We start from the raw sequence: 22,300 nt of genomic DNA, 5'->3' as shown, positions 1-22,300 counted from the left end.
CAGGGAGAGCCTTTCCAGTGCAGGCAGCACAGCAGTGGAACAAGCTGCCCATGGGTCTCCGCCTTGAACCGAACTACAGAATTGTTAGGAAGCACCTCAAGACCCATTTATTTAAGTAAATATTATATAGACTGTGGAGGCCCTGAATATTTCTTGTCAAAGTCATGTCCTTGTCTTCCAGTTCAATGTTAATGCGCCCTGATGGCGCTTTAAAAGTGTAGAGGAGGTCCCAGATATGGCCTGCACTCTAGCCACCCATTTTGAAATACCAGGAACATACTCGCCGAGATATGTGACATATGAGGAGCAAATAAACCAACAGAGAGCCACACTGGGTCTCTGCCCAGTGCCCATCAGAAGAGAAATACCTGTTGAAGTGCCAATAACCAGACAACCATGGGCAGCACGGTACCCATTGAGACAACCGTACCAACAGCTGACACGATATGAAGACTACTTTCAGACTGTCCCAGAAGAGACCCAAAGTGCCTTAATCGAAGGCGAATGGTGATGTCACGAGGGCCCGGACAGATGTACAGATGAACAAACAACAACCAAAAGATCTCACACTAAGACGAAACACCATGGATAAAGATATCACAGACATAGAAGAGATGATGTCGAAATATAAACAAACGTAACCATAAAACAGGTATGCAACCAGCTAACGCCTGTACATAGGCTTGTAACGCAAGAAGCTAAGAAAACAGTGTGGCTTGCTATGCTTAGTAGAAGAATAGAGCGGCAAGCGCCAACTATAGATATCTACCTCAATGAAGCACATTACGTAAGGGCAGTCCACTCTACGTGAAAGCAGAATTAAGCCCAGGATAGCAGGGGTCAAGCAGGCCAGGATTCATATACCAGCACAAAGCCAGACGAAAGAGCGGAATCGAAACTTAGCAAGAAGCAGCTCATGCCTAGGAATTTGAGGTCAACCCAAGGAAGGGAGGAGAGCGGCAACTCCGAAGAATCAAAACTTAAGAGCATAGCAGCCTGCCCGTGAAGGTCGAGATAAGGAGGCCCAGGCAGATGGCGAGAACGAAGAAAGAATAAAACACGCAAATAGATGGAAAATGAAGCAGCTTCACGGTCTACTGACACGTGACCAGCCAAGCGCGAAGAGGTACCGACGTCTGATGTCACCCAAAACCAGAGGATGCCATAACTTTTCCCAATAAGAAGCTACAGTTTTGAGGCCATCCTCAGCCAACTAATTGACACATAGCCCTAAAGTAATGATTGATGGAAGGGAGGCAGGGTGAATCTTGGGGCATGCCGCATCTGGGTAACCATTCTGCAAGCTGCTAATTAAAGTGGAGATTTATGCCTAGGGGTGTAACTGACCCAATCACAATGGACCAAATAATCTAGGGTCCTATAGCTAGTAGAACCAATGAGATGTCATACTTGTAATGAAGTCTAACACGAGTGCTGTAGAAGGATGGGCGTAGAGTTATCCAATCCTCACACCCCGTTACCATATACAGTTATAGTACCTATACTTAAGTTACCTTTTCCAACCAATAGACTTGCATGACAAACTCGAGTGTTGCACGTCAATGATGACAAATATTGTCTATAAGAATTGCTGTTTAAATGAAGATTTTGGGAATTGAAACGAGACGGGCGATCGCATCACTGATGATTTCCTAATGTTTCCCCGTTTTTTTGTACTTGTCATTGAACGGACTTACCTTTGCCAAACCATTTGAGTTGTCCTTATTGATTGGTGTTGGAGTAAGAGAATTCTGCACCCCATCCACCTCAAGGTGCAGCTATCTCGTCTTAAAGTACTGGAGGGTGAGCTATGATCCCATGGGCCAGTCAGAGATCGCTCCGCCCTCCTGTACACAAGCACCTACAATAAATAAATAAAACTGCCATTCGTAGTTGTCCACACCCAGTCTGCTGAGCCTGTCCGCCTCTAGGTTGGACTCCCCGGGAGGTGGATTGCCCTCAAGTGAATGTGGTTCTCCAGAGTCCACTCCAAAATGCTGACTGCCAGGGTGCATAGGGGAGAAGACCTGAAGCCACCTGCTTGTTGATGTAATACATGCTGGTGGAGTCATCTGTATGAATGAGGATCATCTTGCCACACAGCAACGGAAGGAAGGCTTTGAGAGCAAGCCAGAATGCCTTCAGCTCTAGCCAATTCATATGGGCCCTCCTGTTCCTGAAGATACCAAACTTCATGGACGCTGTGGCTGTCCAGGGAAGCTCCCCAGCCCTCCAAGGGAGAGTCTGTGGTGATGGTAACCTGCGGTGCTGGTTGCCGGTAGGGTCTGCCTATCCTCAAGTTGCAGTCCATTCTCCGCCAGACAAGGTCCTGGTGCAGAAAGGGAGGATATTGATGACTTCTGCCTGGGAACCCCACTCCAGAATCCATGAGGCTGCGAAGTGCAGTTGCAATCCTCTCATTGTGTGCCTCATGTATTTCACTGCCAGTAGACATGCCACCATGATACCCAAGAGGTTTTGGTACCACCATGCCGATGTCACCGCTCTGCTGAGAAAATGCCCCGTGGCCATCTTGATGGCAGTGATCTTGTCCTCTGAGAGAAAAACTCTCGGAGCTCGTATCCCAGATGAGGCCCAGGAACGCTAGACTCTGCGTAGGCTCCAGCTGTAACTTTTTGAGATTGATGGAGAATCTCAATTCGTGTAGCGTATTCATGAGGGCAGAGGTGGCGTAATGGACCGCCTCCAGAATCTCGCACTAACAAGCCAGTCATCTAGGTATGGATAGACATGGTGACCGTGGGCCCTGAGAAGGGGTGCCACTGCATTTATAAGTCTGTTAAAGACCCTGGCGCATTAATTGAGGCCAAAGGGTAGAACCTTGTACTGGAAATCAAAACCCATGATCCTGAACCTCAGAAAGGACTGATGAGGATGCCAAATCAGGACGTGTAGGTATGCGTCCTTCAGATCCAGGGAGCACATCCAGTCTTCTCTGCACGGTGTCTCCACAATAAGCGCTGGGGTAACCATCTTGAACATTTGAAGAGGGAGGGAAAGGTTCAAGGTGGAAAGGTCCAACAATTCTCAGGCCAGCCTGGTTCTTCTTGTATATGGCAAAAATACAGCAGTAGAAGACCATATCCCGCTGGGAGGCTGGTACTTCGTCTACTGCCTGACTCTCTACGAGCGATCGAATTTCCGTCAACAGAGTTGTTGTCCCAATCTGTGGGAGTGGGGAAGAGAGGGGAGGGAGGAACAGGTAGGCGGTAGCCCGTGGACGCTACTGAGAGGATCCAGGGGTCCGCGAACCTCGTACGCCAATAATGTGCATGATCGACAACCCTGACCCCCACCGGAGACAGGTGGACCTGGAGGGAAGTGTCATGCATTTTTTCCCCTCTGAGGCTGGGGCTGAAGAGGGGGACTGAAAGAAGCCCTTATTCCCCGCCTTGTGCTGCTTGCAGTGGTGCTGACTTTGAGATCGGGCGGCTGCCTGGACCTTCGTTCCTGTAAGCCCTGGAACCCGCCGAAGGCTCGCCCCTTGTTGAAACACTGGTGTGTCAGGCTGTACGTCTTGGGTGTGGACTTTGTGAGGATAGATAAGGATTTTGCAGAACTGTTTTCTTCTTCTTATCAAGTTCCTCGTCGGGAGTGGAATGAAAAAGGTCACCACCCTCGAATGGAGGGTCCAATATGCATTCCTGGAGGTCCAGATTGAACTTGGTAGCCTGTAGCCAGGCAGTTCTTCTCATATCCGTAGCAATGCAGATGGCACGTCCTGAGGTGTCTATATGCGCCAATGTGAACTCCATGATGTCGTGAGCCACCATCTTTGCTTCTGCCAGTCCCGCCTTTAAGCGCGCCTGACTATACACCGGAAGAAAGTCGGCCATTTCCCACCAAAGCCTTTGATTCACGGCTGCAAGCATAGCGTCCGCATTAGACTGTCGAAGGTGCATCGAGGCGTTGGAATATACTTTCTTTCCATATGCCTCCAAGATTTACTCCTCCTTGCCTAGGAGCGCCGAGGACGAGGTACTCACTGACTTGGCTGACGGACGGAACCACAGAGGCAGTCTCTGCCGCGCCGTGCACGATGGCAGAGACACAGAGGTGAGGAGGCCCATGTATAGTACTACGAGCAAAAATTTATATCGGGTGGTAATAATGAACTTGAACAACATCAGGAACTATTCCAACACCTGGTGGGGTGGCATAGGTACATAGATGATATTTTTATCATCTGGAGAGGATCCGTTGAATTCCTGATGAGTTTCCATGAATGGTTAAACAACTGTGGCGAGCATATGAAATTCACCATTGAATGGAGTAAAACTGAGGTGAGCTTCCTAGATTTGCTGATTAGAAAATCGGGTGAACAATTGGAGACAACTCTATATAGGAAGCCCACTGACAGAAATACACTCTTACACTATTCTAGTTTTCATCCGGAGGGTTTGAGACAAAATTTAGCATACAGGACAGTTTTTACAAATATGTCTTAACTATACTGCGAAACATGAGTTTGTGAAACATGCATCACAATTGAAATAAAGACTAATGGAAAGAGGGTACCCAAGGAAACTGGTTAAAGATAACACGAAGAGGGCTGCAAATACCAATCGCGAAGTGTGCCTGACCCCCCAGACAAAAAATAAAGAGGATAGACTAGCATGTGTGACAACTTTAAATCTGATTAGCAATGAGATCAAGAAAATCGTTAATCGGAATTGGAATCTAGTGCAACAACAAGGCACACTTCACAAAAAAGTTATGTTTGCCTTTAAAAGGATCCAAAACCTGAGATAGAAACTAGTCCATACACATCCAAAGATTACGAAAGACCAAACAGTATGGAACCAATGGGGTCTACTCCCCATATTAGGCCATCACAAATGTGGGAACTGCGTGGCCTGCCCCCTCATTGAAACCAGGCAAGAATTTAACTATAGACAAATCAAGTGGCAACTAAGAACACATACCAACTGCAAAACCAAAAATGTAATTTACATAATTAGGTGTCCTTGTGACCTATATGTTGGCAAAACAAACAGAGAAGTGAGGCAAAGAATATTGGAGCGCACATCGTGCATACGCAATAAAATAGCGGATAAACCCTTGGTAGAGCATTTTGTACGCTTGGGCCACAAAGACATAGAGCTAAAATGGTTTGTTTTACAATCAAACCATCAAGCAGGGGAGGCGATATTGCCACAGTATTACATCAGAAGGAGTAGCGATGGATTTATACCTTGGACACTGTACGACGAGGATTAAATGCTTCCGTAGAATGGAATAACCTGATTGCAAAAGTGTAAAATTATGATCCTCCTTAAAATTAAGGGCACTAGTTTTGAATATTGGACCCCTAGAGCAGATCATGAAACACAGAGGATGGCTTTCCCTATAGACGCGCTAAGAACACAGAAAATCTTAAAAATATACCTCTAATGGCCTAAGTCTTCTGTATAGACTAAATATGTGCAAATAATTGTAATAGACACCATAACAACGTAAGAACTTATACAAACACAAAATGATACATTGTGGTCTCAGCATCACACAAAGAGGCGTTTGAACGGTATCAAAATATGTGCTTGTATAGTAGTCTAGTGAACAGGATGCTAGCCGATTTAGAAGTCCTCTTTCTATGGTCATAACCTAGAAGGTGAGATAATTGTACTTTGAAACAAGAACAGCAGTTTCAATATTAAAGAATATGTGCAAGGGAATTTAATTTCCATAGTGGTTGTGTATAATATTAACACACAGATTTAGTGACCGTGAAAACACTCGAGCGGCGAAACGAATGGCCGGTGGCCAAGTCCCCTTTCTATGATCATGAAATATTCAGGAAGCATCTAGGTAAAGAATCGGAGCACACAAGGTGATATGGATGTTACGCTAGCGAACAGGGAGGAATGCCGAGTCACACTGTGAAGGTGAGATAACCCGATCAGGGCAAAAGAGAGGAGAATAGATACGTGTGCATCAAGAGGTGCATTGGAGGGGACGCGAAAAAGCTGCAAATTCAAATAAAAGCGAGGTTGTGATATAAAACACTATGTAGCATCGCACAAGACAGAGGGGTTTGAGCAACAGGCACCAGATGGGATGCAAAACAGAGGTATAATAGTGCATAGATGTAGTGCACTAATACGTGGGAATTACCTTTTTGAAACTTCTAAATAAGAACGATAGTACTATGCACTAGATAAAATGTAGATTATATCTATAACAATGCATAGATTGTGGGTACGAATATGGGGGAATGAACCATTAAAATACCCATGGACATAAAAGAAAACATGCAATCTGCATTTAACAGATTGCAATTTTTCCAAGTAGGATGAAGAAATAATACACATGCAGAGGCATGGCGTTTTGAACAAAAAGGAGAAAACCGGCCAGGTGGCCCATTGTGCATCTTATGACATTGGGATATGCTGGTTTTTGGCACTATCCACAATATTACTAGAACATGTGTATTTAATTACAATAGCATATCATGAGCGACCCAGACTAACAGGGAATGTCATTCTGCTCGTTTCCAACTACAGTATCATTCTCACCATATGAAGACCTTTGATAATCGAGCCATACACAACATTTGGGTGTGCCTCTGAGACGTCGAAAAACAATGACGTGCTACTACTGATGAATATCAGTAAGTATATGATGCTATAAAACCCAATGAAGCAATTAAAGTCGAATTTTCTCTATACCTAAAAAGCACAAAGCAAATAGTAAGGAATGGAAATGTATATCTACAGGTGAAGGAAGGGATTGGTACCGTATTGCAGAGAAGATTCCTGAGACTATAACATCTAACTAGACGTATACCTGTAGGGTTAATGATCGCAATATAATTTGGAGTAAGTATGCTAGCCACATAACTAAAAGTGGAAATATTGTGATCTAGACTGGATCCTAGGAGCACTAGCTAATTGAGTTTTCATCCTCTCTAGGTAAGGTTCAAAGCAAAAGAAGAGTCAAAATGTGGAGCTGTGACTGGACGCTGTCATGATGCCCGCTCCCGGGGAGCCGGTTCAAGCCCGGCGTCCCCGAAAGCGGACATCCAGTCCCCAAGGAAGGACCCAGCAACCCCATATAGGGGCCCTTTGGACAGTGTCCTGCGCCTATGGCGCCAGGCTCATTATGGGAATGCTTGGGTGCACTTACCTGATGCAGACCATGCTGCAGGATCCCACCCTCCTTGAGGCCTGTAAGGAACTACTTTACCTGTGGGACTAATTTACCATCCGGGCGTGGTCGGGGAAGGATACATACCTGATTGGAGGAAGGATACATACCTGGAACTTCTTCCAAGGCTATTTAAACCCCACCCGAACAGCCACACGTGCTTCGCGTTGTTCTGCATCTAGCAGCTGGACGCTCACCGTGTCTGCTCCTGCATCCTGACTTCTGCCACGCCTGCCAGCATCCTGGATCACCTGCAAAGGAAGAGAAGAAGAGAACAGAAGAAGGAAAAGTCCTTACCTGCTAAACCCGCATCCCGGAGACATCTCGCCGATAATCCTGAAAAGGAAGACTTTAATTTAAAAGCTCATTGCGTCGATCGCTGCAGCGCCGCATTCCACTCACCTTTACAGGGCGCCTCCATGTTCAGCAGCGATCATCCGGATTCGCAGTCACGCCCCAGCGCCTAGGGAGAAAAACACCAGAACAAAAGGTGAGAGAGAGAAGGGAATAAGTAAAGCTAAATCTCCATGTTAAGACTTACCTGTTGATTCATTCCCTCTTCATTTCGGGTCCGCGCCGCATCCTGGCATTTCCGGACCCCGGCCCTTAAGGGGAAAAAGAGACATCAGCGTTAATGAGCGAATGAAAAGACATTACCAAAAAACGCTCATTAAAGACTTAGCTGATTTCTACAAGGATTTCACCTCTCATCTCGGGTCGGTGCCTGTTCCCCGGTATTCCATACCCCGGCCCCTATGGGGAAAAAAGACACTAGCATTAGTACATTAATGCATGGACACAAGGGGAACCTCTTATCAAAAAACTTACCTGGAAGCCAAGCAAGTTTGGTTCTCACCAATCCGAAAATCCAGTGAAGTAACTGGATACCAACGCGCCCCTGCATCAGAAGCAGGATGGACAGCTCGTCCTTCCAGACCCTAAGGTGAGACGCTACGAGAAATCACAGAAGGGTTTCAAGGAGGGTGAGAGGGGAAAGTGGGAGGCCGATTGCATTACCCCGCAGACAGTTAATCCCCTATTTTCGCCTACAGAAGGATACTTCTGCGAGCCAGACAAGCCAGATTTGGGGGCCCGGTCCAGTCCGTCTTCCGAACCCTGCGCATCACCTTAGAAGAGGTCACAGCAGCGCAAACCAGGCCAGCGCCTCCGTGGGAGTCAGGTGAGCGTAACAGACCATCACATCTTGATTTCCCCCATAAATTACACCTGGAGGTAAGTCAGATGAGTCGATTATTTTTTAATTGCTTGTTGAGACACATTAAATGTGATTTGAAACAATGGAAGGATGACATGGAGCGTGAGTTCTGAGGCGAGTTTTATTTATATTTTTAGATGGTGTGGCTCACCTCTACACATATGAAGCAAAACACATTTGGCATTTTGTTTCTTGTCCTGAAGAAGGTTGCATCAATAAGAGGACACTATTGTTGATGTTCTATTTCTGACAACAGAAACACGTGTTGACTCAAAGAACTGTTGGAATAAACATATACAGTCTGTGTTAATCAGAATGAGGAAGGGGACCCAAACACTATGCTAATGTACAAAGAATAGAAAATGACGGATGATTTACCGTCGTATAGTATATAAAACTGAGACATATTGGTAAGGAAAGTATGAGAAAAAGTGTGAGCTTAAATGTATAACAGTTGCATTGTTTATTTTGTAATTTTATATATTCACATTTTTTTTTCTAATAAAATGTGATAAAAAGAATGTTTTGAACAAAATTGGGTACTGAAAGTGTGTTGTCATCCTCCATCCACTGGTCCATTTGTTCTGTATTTCTCTGTGTTATTACCTGAAGGACCAGGGATTTATTACAGGCACCCCTTATTTTTGTTATCATGTATAGTAGACCAGGACCCCAGGCGGGACTGGGACTGGCCTGCCCACCCCCTTATCCCCCCCCCCCCACACACACACACTCCACAGCAACAGGCCTCTTGCTGCACGGAAGAAAAGCAGAAGTATGGGGCAACAACCTGCAGAGATCCTGGTGGGGGCTTGGACTGTAGGGTGCCCTCCCACAATAGAGGGCCAAGGCAAGGGGACAGAGTGGCAAGGGGGGGCATAACAGAGAATGAATAGCACCCCTGCAGGGTACAAGAAGTGTGCACCCTCCAACTAGTGTGCCCTCCACGTAAAAGAGGACAGAGCTTGAGTGAGGGACCCCAGGTGGGAATCTGGAGCCTGTGCCCACCCAGGAAGGACCCCACTAACCACCAAGGTCTCACCCGAGAACTAGAGGGCCCAGGCAAGGGGCACATGAGGAGACCAGCGAAGCCCAGGACTGGACCAAGCCCGGTAAGGGGGCCTCCCGGACACCCAAAAACCAGAGCCGCCCTGAGGTAAAGGGGGTGGGGATGAGCCCACCCGAGGTGCCCCAGTGCCTGTGCATGTTTGATTACCAGACACAGAACAACCCCGGAAGGCAGTGACAAGATGTGGGCCCCCGGGGACCCCTTCAGGGTGTGTGCCCGCCTAGAAATAGGGCCGCAAGAGGAAAGAAAGAGCAGTGAGGACTGTTAGGCAGAAACCTGTGCAGTTCCCTCTGGGACCACTGCAAAAGACTACAGGTGTTTGGTAGTAAACCCACTTGGTAGCAGTCTGTCCCACACAGATTCACTTGGTAGCTGTGGCTGAGCAGTCAGACTTCCCTCAAGAAGAGTTAGGCAGTATGCAAAGTATACACAATAGGCACTCAGATACAATAGCACAAGCAAACACTGACCAGAGCTTTGGTATCAAGGTATATAATTATTTATTTAAACACACACTGATTGAAACACTCCAGCACTATTATTGTAAATCACTCTCAACACAGTTACTATTATTATATATACATCCCTTATTCCTCATCAGACAAGTCTTAGTTAACACCACTTATTTCCAGACAGAGGTGAGCGCTTAACTATAGATGGCACTCCAATACGTTAACGAAAAAGGGAGGTAAAAAGGCAGAATGTAGGAAAATACACCACACTAATACTTAGGAACTCTTAAGCAAGGCAGGAAAGTCAAAAGTTACTTGTGAGCCAAAGTCGATAGGCCGGGCCCACTCTTAGAGAGAGCAGGGCACAAATGCACCCAAGATCACACAATGACAAGAGGCTTAAAAAGTCTTGCAGGGAGTTCAGAAAGGTTTTAGTTAGGCTCAGAAAAGTTTAGCCAGGGTGTCCCAGGCTAACCCAGGTTCGACAGCCGGGGGCTAAATCTACTCCGTACAGTCGGTTGCAAGGGAAGCCAGGCGGAACACGGTACCTTATGTGGAAAGGATCCTCGGGCGGGGGCAGTTGTTCCTGGCAGCGGGTGCAAGTCCCAGCGTCATCCAGAGGAAGAGAAGATCTCGCCGTGGAGGAAAGATGAAGGTCGTAGCACTGCCAGGGAAGAAACCAGCCGCAAAGTTTTCCGGTTAAAGGTACTACCCTTTGATTCTTGGTAGTGGTAAAACGTGGTATCCCGGTTGCTGGGGTGCTTAGCACAGGCAAGGCAGCCACAAGGTGCTCCAGGAAGCGAAAAAGTAAGCAGACTGGTTATCCCCACCAGTCGAAGGAAGAAGACTTTCTGGGCTGGAGATCTCCTCGGTCGTTGGGAAAAGTGGTGAGACGGTCCAGCAGGGCTCCACCGGTGGTGTCGTTGTAGCAAGTCGGCTCAGCTTCTCCCTCGTCGGATTCTTATGTCCTGTGGCGACTTCTCAAGTTCCAGTCCCCAAAGCCCTGCTTTTATGCAGAAAACCCCCATTCACTCAGCCTAGCTGTCACTCAAACATGCTAAGTACTTTGGCCATTCAGGACGGAGTGCGACTTGAGTTGCCTAGGCAACTCAGTCCAGGGTGCCTAAATCCCCCTCCACCCCTCCTAAGTACCCCACACAGAGTGGCACCACTTTGGAGGGCTTCTGTGGTGAAGCCCGCCAAAAAGTGGAACAAAGGGCTCAACTTGGGTTGGAGTTACAGAAGCGAACGCAAACGCCATTTTAGAACAGAGTTCTGGCAAAAAATACCAACCGGAGAATTATTATTAAATAAATAAACCGGCGGTATGTTCGAGGCTATAGGAATTAAATAATTAAAATTGGTAGCCTCGAACAATGGGAAATTCCATAGAGATATATTTGCGGTCGAATATAAAAAGTAGTATCCACTGCCACCAGCCAAAACCTGATCAGGGGGGACAGAGACTTATCCCCTCGACTAACAGACCCCGGGGCAATCGAATTGCCCCGGCCAGTACGTCCACAATATGATGGTTTGTACTGGTTCTGTTCAGAATTTGAGACTAGTAAAGTCAATGGTGACTTTACATGCCCTGGGAGACAGTAGTCAGTCCCAGGGTATGGAGTCTATACTGGGGGTTCACTATGACACCCCTGTGTCACTGCACTGAGGGTGCTGTGTAACACACATCACAAAAACACATGAAGCCCTATGGAGTAAAAGACCCCATAGCCCATTAAACACATCTAGAGTCAAAGAAACACACTCCAATCATGCCCAAGCGTGAGGGTAAAAGAGTCTCACTCTTGGCAGGAGAAAAAAATAAACCCCAAAAATCCAGCAAAGCTGCTGGGGGACTCACTAGGTTAGGAAATTCAGCCTAAACAAGGACCCACAGTGAGAGGTGGAGAAGGGAAGCCCTTGACACCCCAGGAGGACAGAAAAACAGTCCAGGGGGACCAACCCAAGGAAGCTGCAGGGGTAAGGAGGCCTGTGCCACTGACCCACGACAGAATTATGGAGGTTCAAAGAGAGGAACCTTGGAGGAACATAAAGAGGTGGGGCACAGATCATGGCAGCGCCCACCAGCAGCGGCAAAGAAGGCCCTCAGCGAGCCTGGTAGGGGTGAGCCCAGAACCAAGTGCAGGGCACCCCCCAACCCATGGACTGGAGGGCTAAATTGGGTCGTTTTGAATTCCAGAGGCTGGAAATGGAGTACATCAGCGTAGACCTCAACATGGCGGAAAAGGGAGATGACACTGTGTCCACCAAGAAGGACATTGCCTCACTCCTAGAGGAGATAAGCGGGATGAGGGCTGACATAGGAGGAAAGGTAAATAGAATGTCTGAATTGACAAGATGGACGAACGGTTCCAGGGAGTTGAGAACAACCACTCCTCCCTCGAAACACTGGAAACTAAAATAGACATGCGGCTTATGGAACTGGAAAGAAGGGAGGCGAAGGTGACCCTAAAGATGTATGACTTCGAAAACCGTGAGAGAAGGAACAACTTGAGATTTTATGGAATCCCGGAGATGGAGGGAGAATCGAAGCAGTACCTAAGGAAGATAATCCATGAGGCGGTTAAGGTCCTGTTTGGAGACGAGAACATGGATGAACCCAAAATTGACAGGGTACACAGAGCGGGAGCGGCAGGGAGAGTGACAGGGCACACAGAGCAAGAGCGGCAGGGAGAGGGCCACAATCGGTCCTCACGTGCTTTCACAATTACCCGGACAGACAAAAATTCTGGATAAAGCAAACGGTCAGGGCCAGTGGCCCTGGGCAATGTGAAAATTGAGATTCATTAGGACCTGTCACCGCTTACGCTGGCAAAGAGGCATCTATGTCCCCCCCCCTCACAAAATGGCTTAACGAGAAGGGGGTGGGATACCAATGCGGCTTCCCCTTCTCTATCTTGTTTGAAGTCAATGGCTATAACTACAAATTGGTGACAGAGGACAACATTCAGAGGGTCACGAGCGAACTGGTAGGAGGAAGCTCACCAACGATGGGAGGAGAGAAGAAAAGCACAGAATAAAGGAGATGGCGCATAAAGGGGCCGAACAGGTGCAAAATCCCCGGCTCAAGGAAGTTCTTGAAACTCAACACCCCCCGCCGGCTGGCCCTACCTGAGCTAGTGAGGGAATGGACCAGAAGATCGGCTAAGAGAGGTGACACAACATGAGGGTGTGGGGGGACAGTTTGGAATAGTTTGTACATCGAAAAAGAGGAGGAAGGAAGGGGGATCAAGGAAAAGGACTTTGTTAAGCTATTACGGGGTCCGGGAGGACCTCTGGTGACTTAATCTCGTCTGAGGTCATGACCAAAATGCTCAGTTTCAGGATGGGGTGTATGTAACAGGGACCACGGTAAGAAGTGTATGACAATGGATCTGTCTCGAGGGACGGGGACGGTATGGGATGTCCCGGCAGTGGGGCTACGTCTGGACTAGGTGAAATGGTAATCAGCTCCCTCAACGTTCAGGGCCTTAACTCACCAGGCAAACGCTCACTGGTCCTTCTGGAATTTAAGAGGCTATGACACCATTGGATGTGTGTTCAGGAGACCCACTGGCCGAAGGCTAGAGAGCCCCAGCTACGGTCCCGGGAGGTGGGCCAAAGTGATAGTGGCTTCTGATGTGAAAAGAATGCGAGGTGTTGCGATCCAGATCTAGTCCCGGTTGGGTTTTCCAGTGGAATCGGTACTAACCATCACAAATGGGAGGTATGTATTTGTCAAAGGACAGCAAAATGGTTGCAAACTTACAATGGGCTCCGTGTACGCTCCAAACGCAGGCCAATGCAAATTCTGGGAGGGGGGTCAGGGACAAATTGTTTGAATTTACGGAAAGGCGATTGGTGGTCAGGGGGACTTTAACATGGTATGAGATCCACTATGGGACCGCTAGAGAATGGGAGAACAGCCGACAACAAAGATTAAGGTGGGTGAATCGGAGTGATTTACACAGGTGAATTAGGTCTTGGGCTTGTGCGACTCCCTAACACCACCACTGGAGGGTGATAGGCCATATACCTTCTTCTCAACGGTCCATGACACCTTCCCACGTATAAACTGATTCTGGTGGACAAGACCCTGAAGGTGGAAGTCGTGGGATCCCAGGTCACCCCAATACCATGGTCAGACCACAATATGGTGCGAGTAATAATGGAGGGATGGAGGACAGCGGGTCCTGGGGGGTTAGGGGGGGGGTGGATTCATGGAGGTGTAATGATTTTCCACTAAATGACAAGGAAGTGCAGCAGGAGCTGCTGGAGGGAATCAAGGAATACTTCCTCTTTAATGACACGGGGGAGGTGGGGATCCAATCAGTCTGGGAGGGTTTCAAGGCAACCATTGGGGGGCGTCCTGATAAGGATAGGATTGACAAAGAAATAGGAGAGAAGGGAGAAGGATGATGTGCTGTGGCAGAAAATACCACAGATTCAGCTGGGGGGGGGAGGTTCCCAGGGAAAATACTCATCTCCTGCAGAGCCGAAGGAGCTCCATCAATACAAAATACAATTGAAGGTCATCATGTCACAGGACACTGAATAAAAACTCCTGTTTTAAAACAGAACTACCATGAGAATGGGGACAGGGCGGATAGGATCTTAGCATGGAGACTGAAGGAGGAGAGGGAGCGGAAAACTATAGGAGTAATAAAAACTGAGGGGGGGGGGGGAATCCGTCTCTGACTCTAGAAGTATTGGTAACCTATGCGCCTCGGAGTGGAGAGGGGATGGTGCAAAGATAGATGAATTCCTGAGGGGTCTGCCCCTTCTGGGACTCCCCGAAGAAATGGTAGAGAAACCTGAGCGCCCCATAACTGTAGAGGAGGTCTTATTGTCCATCAGGGGGAAGAAATCAGGGTGAGCTCCGGGGGAAGACAGCTTCTCGATGAAGTTCTACAAACTATTTAGGTCCCTGCTGACAACACACCTGGTGAAAGTATTTAATTCATGCCTGCAAGGGGAAGCCGTGTCACCCACTATGTTGCTCGCAACAATCGTCACACTACCAAAGGAGGGAAAGGACCCTCAAGGAGCTCTTCCTACTGACCTCCCCCTCTCTCCTAAACGGGGATGTAAAAATGTGTATTTGTATTTTTATTGTGCTTTATATAGCGCCTTTGTCCAAAGTGCTTTACATAAGACTATCAACAGTACATAAAATCAGCAATGCAAATCAGTGTTCAGATACTGCCGGTATCAATCAATCAGACGACTGAAGCAGGTGAGTTTTTAGAGAGAAACGGAACAAGGATAAGAAGTGATAGAGCGAAGAGACAGAGGGAGCAGATTCCAGTGAAAAGGGGCAAGGAGCTGAAATGAACTAAAGCAGGTTTCAGCACAGGCGGGATGGGGAACATTAAGTCTAACAAGATCAGCAGAGCAGAGGCAGCAAGAAGGAGAATAAAATGAGAGGAGAGATACAAGGTAGTCAGGGGCAAGTCCGTATAGAGATTTAAAAACTAGACAAAGAAAGTTATATTTAAGCTGGGAGTAGAAAGACAGCCAGCCGAGTGAGGCTAGAGAAGAATAGATTGAGTCCCGATAAGAGAGAAGGCAGAGTAAGCGAATAGAAGAATGATAGATTGATTAAAGAGGAGTAAGACGTGAACAGGGAAGACCAAAGAAAAAGAGAGAACAATAGAATAGTCGGGAGAAGACTAACGAAGAGACAAGAAGTTTAGTGGTGGGAAAAGTAAGAAAAGGGCGGACTTTGCGAATATTGTACAGATGAAATCGACAGGCATGGGATTTAAGGGAGATATGATGGGCAAAGGAAATATTAGAATTGAAATAAAGATCAAGATTACGGGCAGTGGGAGTAATAGAGAGATTGGAGGGTGGAAAAGAAATAGAAGAGGGAGGAGACTGTGACAAGAGAGTGGTGGCGAGAAAGAATGAGACGTCAGTCTTTCCGGCATTTAAAGTGAGGAAATGAGAGGTCATCCAGGATTTGATGGCAGAGAGGCAGGATGAGAGAGTATGATGAATATCAGGCATGAAATATGAGAAGGAAAGAAAGAGCCGAGTATCATAAGCATAGAAGTGGTGTGATACTCCAAAAGAAGCAATGATAGGGGCAAGAAAATAAGTATATAAGGAGAATAGAAAAGGACCAAGGACTGACCCTTGAGTAACACCATGATCGAGGGAAAAAGATGGAGAAGTGTTGCCAGGCCAGGAGACAGCAAAAGTACGGTTGGATAGATAAGATGAAAACCACGATAGAACAGACATGCGAAAACCAAACAAGGAGAGACAATCCAGAAGCAAAGAGTGATCCACAGTGTCAAAAGCAGCAGACAGACAGCAAAATCCTTGCAAAGGTCCTGGGAACAAGACTGGAAGGGGGACTACCATTATTAGTGCATGGAGACCAGGTGGGTTTTATAAAAGAGAGGGAGGGGTCAGACAACATCCGCAAAACAATGCACCTGATCTACGGTGCCCAAATGAAGGGGCTAGGCGCATGTTTGGTGTCGCTGGACTCAGAGAAGGCCTTCAACAGGGTGGAATGGCTCTTCACGATGAAGGTTCTAATCAAACTGTGTCTGGGGACAAACCTCTTGGATGGGCGACAGAACTAAACAATAGATCCAGGTCCAGGGTACGAGTCAACAGGTGTCTCACTGAGACTTTCGTGCTAACAAGAGTTACAAGACAGGGCTGCCCCCTCTCTCCAATACTTTATGTCCTAGCGATGGAGCCATTGGCAATTGCGATTCGGGCAAATTGACAAATTAAGGGCATAGTAGGGGGTGAGATAGAGTGCAAACTCTCGCTCTTTGCAGACAACATATTGACTTACCTCACTAATATACAGCACTTCCTCCTGGCACTAATGACTCAGATCTTGAAGTATGGCCAGCTCTCGGGCTCAAGTTTAACATAGGGAAATCCTGCATATTACCCATACTAAAGCAGAGTCCCCTTCTCGACTTGAGGAGATACCACGGTATGTGGGTGGACAAAAAAAGTATAAACTACCTGGGCACTCTGGTGACTATGGATCTAAACAAGATGTTCAAAGCTAATTAGGACTCCCTAAGGGCTCAACTGAAAACAGATTTAAAGAGATGGGAGCCCCTCATACTGAATTGGTATGGTAGAATGACCTCAGTAAAGATGAACATGCTCTGCCGATTGCTGTATCTGTTTGCAGCAATCCTAAGGCATCTCCCAGAGAAGTTCATTCTGGAAGTTACAGGGAACTCCAAAGATGTATATGGAAAAATAAGACACTGAGGGTTAAAATGGCCACACTGACCCTTCCAAGGGACAAGGGGATTTTTGGGTTCCCAGATATCCGTTTGTATTATAGGGCTGCCCAACTCGGGGTGATGCTTGAACATATGAGGGACGACCTGAGGACCTACTGGTCAAATCTGGAAGACCTTGTAGCACACCCGCTGAAGGTGCAAGACTACATATGTTCCCCAATTAAATCCATTCCGGAATGGCTGAGTACCTACCCCACCCTGGAGGTTATTTGGTCAATTTGGCATGAATCCAAAGACACAGAGGGCCTAACAACATCTCCCTCCCCTATATCGTCTGTGTGGGGATCCCCATTTGATTTTGGACACCAGGGCATGTCCTTCTCACAGAAATGGTCAGATATGGGCCTGGAACGGATAGGACAGTTTTTTAAAGATGGGTTTTCCTAGACTTAACAACTGCCCGGGAGGTCTTGGGGACGGATTCGAGTGTTTGAATATCTCTATATCAAAAGGTATAATAACGGATCCTCTGTGGGGTAGATCGGTAGGGAGAGAACCAATGGCAATGGAAAAGGTTATCAACCTCTCCATCACGAGAAAGGGAATACTGTCCAAGTTGTATAAAACTATGAATGAGACGAGCTTACGAGGGAGACAAACATTCCAGAGGTATTGGGCAGACTTAGCAGGCAAAGATGTATCAGAGGAGGACTAGGCTCGAATGTATAAGATCACCTTTCGGTGAGGGCTGTTCACCTCCACGATAGAATATAACTTTAAAATGCTGATGGGTTGGCACAGGGATCGCCTGAAGCTGTCCAGGATGTTTGTGGGAACCTCCCCCATGTGCCCAAGGGGGTGTGGACAGAGGGGGTCCTTGGCCCACATGCGGTGGTGGTGTCCCAAGGTGCAAGTGTTTTGGAAGGAGGTGCTGATTTGGATGGAAGAGATCACAGGAATTCAATTGGGCCTAGCCCCGCTACAGATTCTTTTGGGGATCCCACAGAAGGACCAAAATGAATTTAGGCTCCCCAAGATGTGGGAAGCATTGTTGAGAGCAGGGCGGTTGGCCGTAGCCCATTGCTGGAAGAGTGACACGTTACAGCCAAAAGACGTATGGGAAGGGAAGGTACACAATATGATGGTCATGGAGAGGCTGACAGCGGCCGTGAACAATGGGATGAGCAAGTTTCTAGTACAGTGGAGTGTCTTGCTGCTTAAGTGGGGATTGGACGAAGGGAATCTTGGGGGTCAAGTGAGCACATAAGTTGACTTTGAACCATGAAAAGAGGGGGGAGATTCCCCAGAGGAAGTGGGAAAAGGTAGAACACAGATATAACGAGGAGGTACCCTCCGAGACACAGGCGAAGGGACAACACCACCACTGAACGAGCATTGTTGGGAGGGGGCGGATTCAGGGGGTGGAGTGAGGGGTGAGGCATAGGGGTAGAATGAGTGGGGGTGGCGTAGGAGGGGGAGACCAAGACTGCCAATAAGTAATGTGGCTTGTTATGGAAATCATTGTCCTGAAATGTCTTGTTCTCATAATAAACACCAATAAAATGGAGTTTCAAAAAAGAGAAAGTGAGAAAGTGAGCAATGAGGAGTGTTGGTGAATGTGAATCAAGTGGATAGAAAAGAGTGAACTTACCTTTTCATTGAACACTAGAAGACCATCCAACGTATGTAGATTTTGCTCGAGGAGGGCTGTCCCTGCAGAGTACAGGCTGACTTCATCTAGCTGTAGTACTGCCATAGCAACCCAAAAAAGTGCCTTGTGCATGGGAGAGTCCTAGAGAACAAACAAGGAATACTTTTTAAATATCATAGGATTGGACTACTAAAATAAATTAAACTTTTATAAATAGCATACTACCTAAAATTAAGTTACAAACTTCTGAAAGTTGTGAGAATGGGAAAATAAAAGCATATTTTCAGGGAGAGCACACATTGTTGCTATATTTTTTCTTTCCAATTCTTTTGAATATCAGTATGGGAGAGGGAGGTGAAGCTCCGAAGAATAAAGCAAATAGGATAGATCGACAGCTGTAAAATTACTTGAGACGGTGCAACTACATGAATTTCTCTTCGTGACTATCTGTGATCGCATTGTCTTTCAATTTTATATTCGGAACCACTCAGAACAAAAATAAGTTACTCATAAATGACACTACTTCCCCTGATCAGAGCTCTTCATGGATACACATTCTTCAATATACTTTCCTGCAGCCTTTTTACAAGTAAACACTCAAAATTGTGTAACAGAAGCTGGACCCAAAGGAATGAAGACCAGCTCAGTCTATACCCAGGAGGGTTAGTGATAGGTCATGTGACTCAATTAAGAAAACATTACTAACGGAAGAATTCAACTGTTAACGGGATAGTACATTCGCTTTCATTTTCATGGTGCAAGTTATAAATACAATTCCAATGAATACTTCTTGTAAATGAAGAATGTATGCTAGCCATATTCTATACCAGAAGGTTCTGAAACACAACCTATCACATCTGGACCTTATTCTGGGGATTGCATGAAGAAAAAGGTTTATCCTAAGTGTGTAAAGCATAGCTGCAGCATTGCAAAAGCAACATGCCTCTAGAAAATGCCAATGTAGCGATGTAAGCCCATCTCTTAAGGGCTCTTTCAGGGTGGGGTATTTGCCAGTTCATACCCTTGAACAATATGATAGGCAACTGGCTAGAAGATTACAAATTCTGCTCTCAGCCATCCCAAGGAAACATCTACAACTCAATAGGAACACAGGAAAAGAATATGCCTCCTTTCCTTGGGGTGGTCTGAGGCCTGCAAAATGAACTGAATTTTCTTCTACTTCAAATGATTACATACCTTGGGAACATTAAAATGGGTGCATGGAGAATCACCTTTTGGTGAAAATTAGTGCAGATGCAGAGCTTGCCGATCCCTTATTCATTTAAAGCAGTAATGCCTCAAAGAAACAGCCTTCACTGTGTGAAATTAAATTTCTTTTGAGCATGGACAGAACCAATTTTGGGTCACACACTCAAGACAGAGTATCGCTCAATCATGGCAGGTTATGAATAAGCTGGTCATGAAATCTTGAATTAAATAAAAATGACTTGTACAGCAATGGGAAAATGATGAAGCAATATCCAAATAGAAAAAGAAGAAACACCACTCGCACTTCGCGCTTGGTAAATGCAGCTCTACAATATGCTTGACAAAAGATTATGTTTTAGTATAGTTTGAGTTTAAAGTCCCATAGTCTTAAGTGGGCTTGTTCAATCCAGTTTGTTTTCTTATGCAAAAGACCAGCCAACACGCGTTTCGACACAATGGGCCTCATCACGAGTTGGGCGGTAACGCCGGCGCTATTGGCACCGGCGCTAATAGCCCTACCGCCAAACCCCCCGGCGCTATTAGCGGATACTGGATTGGCTGCAGTGAAAGTGATGTCTGCCTCAATAGCCCCTTTAAATGGCTTTCCACTACTGGATTGGCTGCAGTGAAAGTGATGTCTGAGTTTTTGTAGACTCCTATGGCTGCCAGATAGGTGGGACAGGTGTCTACTTGCACCCGAGTGTGCCAAATGTGCCACAAAAGATACAATGTCATCCAGGGTGCATGACTATTTGTCTGTCGTTCGCCCACAAGCACAATTTGGTCCATTTGCTCTGGTATTGGCACCTGGTAGGGTCTTTGTCAGTGGCCTGAATAATGCACAGGTTGACATCTGAAAAATCAAGTCGGCAATGGTGTTCTTGGTGTCGGTTGGGTGAAAGGGAATGAGGAACATGTTTGGAAGAATGGCCCAGGGCCACAGTGACTATGCTTCCAGGGAGAGCACGTCCGACCCTGCTTCCGGATGTCGAACATTGTGGTGGTGGTGTTGTCCGCGAAGATCCTCACCACCTTCCCCTGCAGTTGAGGCAGGAATGACATGAGGGCCCAGAAAACTGCCCAGAGCTCCAGGACGTTGATGTGAAGTTCTTTCTCCTGCGGGAGCCAGAGGACTCTGACGTGCGACTGCCTGGTGTGAGCCATCAACCATTCTAGGGAGGCGTTTGTGGTGCCCGTGGCCTGGTACGGTGGGAACTGAAAAGGAGCTCCCTGCATTAGATGGGGGCGGACTCTGACCATCGCAGGGCTTGACGGAACTCCTGGTTGAGGGTGATGTCGTCCGTCCAAGAGCCCTTAACCTGAAGCCACCGAGCAGCCAGGAACTCTTGAAGAGGTGTCATCTGAAGCCTGCAAAACGTGACAAGGTGGATGCAGGACATCATGCCCAACAGCGACTTAATGGTCAGCACTGTTGCAGATTGCGCCAACAACATGCCCTGTACCTTCCCCAGTATGGCCGACACACTCTCCTCCGAGGGTTTAGCCAGGCCTGCTACCATGTTGAGATGGGTGCCCAAGATCGGAGCATTCTACAATGGCTTCACACAGGACTTCGGATAGTTGATGGAGAATCCGAGTTTCGTCAGAAGGCAAATGGTCTCTGCAGTGTGCTGGACTGCCAGCAAACGGATGAGCAAGTCGTCCACATAAGGGCAGATGTGGATGCCCTTGAGTCGAAGATGTGCCGCTACTGGAGCCAGACACTTCATGAACACCCTTGGTGGCGATTTCAGGATGAAAGGCAGGGCCCTGAACTGTTATTGCTGTCCCTAGACCACAAATTGTAGGAACTTTCGATGCTTCGGGTGAATGGGGGCATGGAAGTAAGCGTCCTCCATGTCCAAGGTCGCCAGGAAATCCCCCTTCTTCCAGCTGGTTGAGCACGGGCTGCAGTGTGATCATCCTGAACTTCTGGAATTTCAAGTACTTGTTGAGGCGCCTTAAGTCTAGGACTGGCTGCCACCCTCCTGATTCTTTCCATACCAGAAAGTATCGGGAGTATACTCCAGAGCCCCAGAGGCGCTGGGGAACGGGCTCTGTCGTCCCCTTTCTTAACATGGCCTGAACCTCCTGCAGCAGTTGGGCCATGTGCAGTTCTTAATACGCTACAGGAGGAATGCGACACCTGTGTGGGAATTCCAAGGTGTGCCACTGATGAAGAACGCCCAGCAGCCATTTATCCATGGTGACAGTCCCTGTCGTCAAGGTTTGCTAGCCAGCCGCCCATTGGGGTGTGAAAGTCAGTGCCTGGTTGCACGGCCGGTTCAGGACTGCTTTGGC

The 22,300-nt window shown here is 47.1% G+C and overlaps 1 protein-coding gene across 7 annotated transcripts in view; it reads right to left on the bottom strand.

The window, feature by feature from the left end:
- Window positions 1-22,300, bottom strand: part of NF1 (neurofibromin 1) — a 3,279,657-nt gene that overhangs the window by 683,504 nt on the left and 2,573,853 nt on the right. For all 7 annotated transcript variants that reach the window (XM_069614617.1, XM_069614618.1, XM_069614621.1 and 4 more), the window contains one exon: window positions 18,791-18,931. In XM_069614617.1, the coding sequence (XP_069470718.1) occupies window positions 18,791-18,931 (141 nt within the window). The remainder of the gene's footprint in view (window positions 1-18,790; window positions 18,932-22,300) is intronic.

This window comes from Ambystoma mexicanum, chromosome 9 (assembly GCF_040938575.1).
Source record: "Ambystoma mexicanum isolate Mex_15411 chromosome 9, UKY_AmexF1_1, whole genome shotgun sequence".
NCBI lineage: Eukaryota > Metazoa > Chordata > Amphibia > Caudata > Ambystomatidae > Ambystoma > Ambystoma mexicanum.
This window is presented reverse-complemented; position numbering and strand designations above follow the sequence as displayed.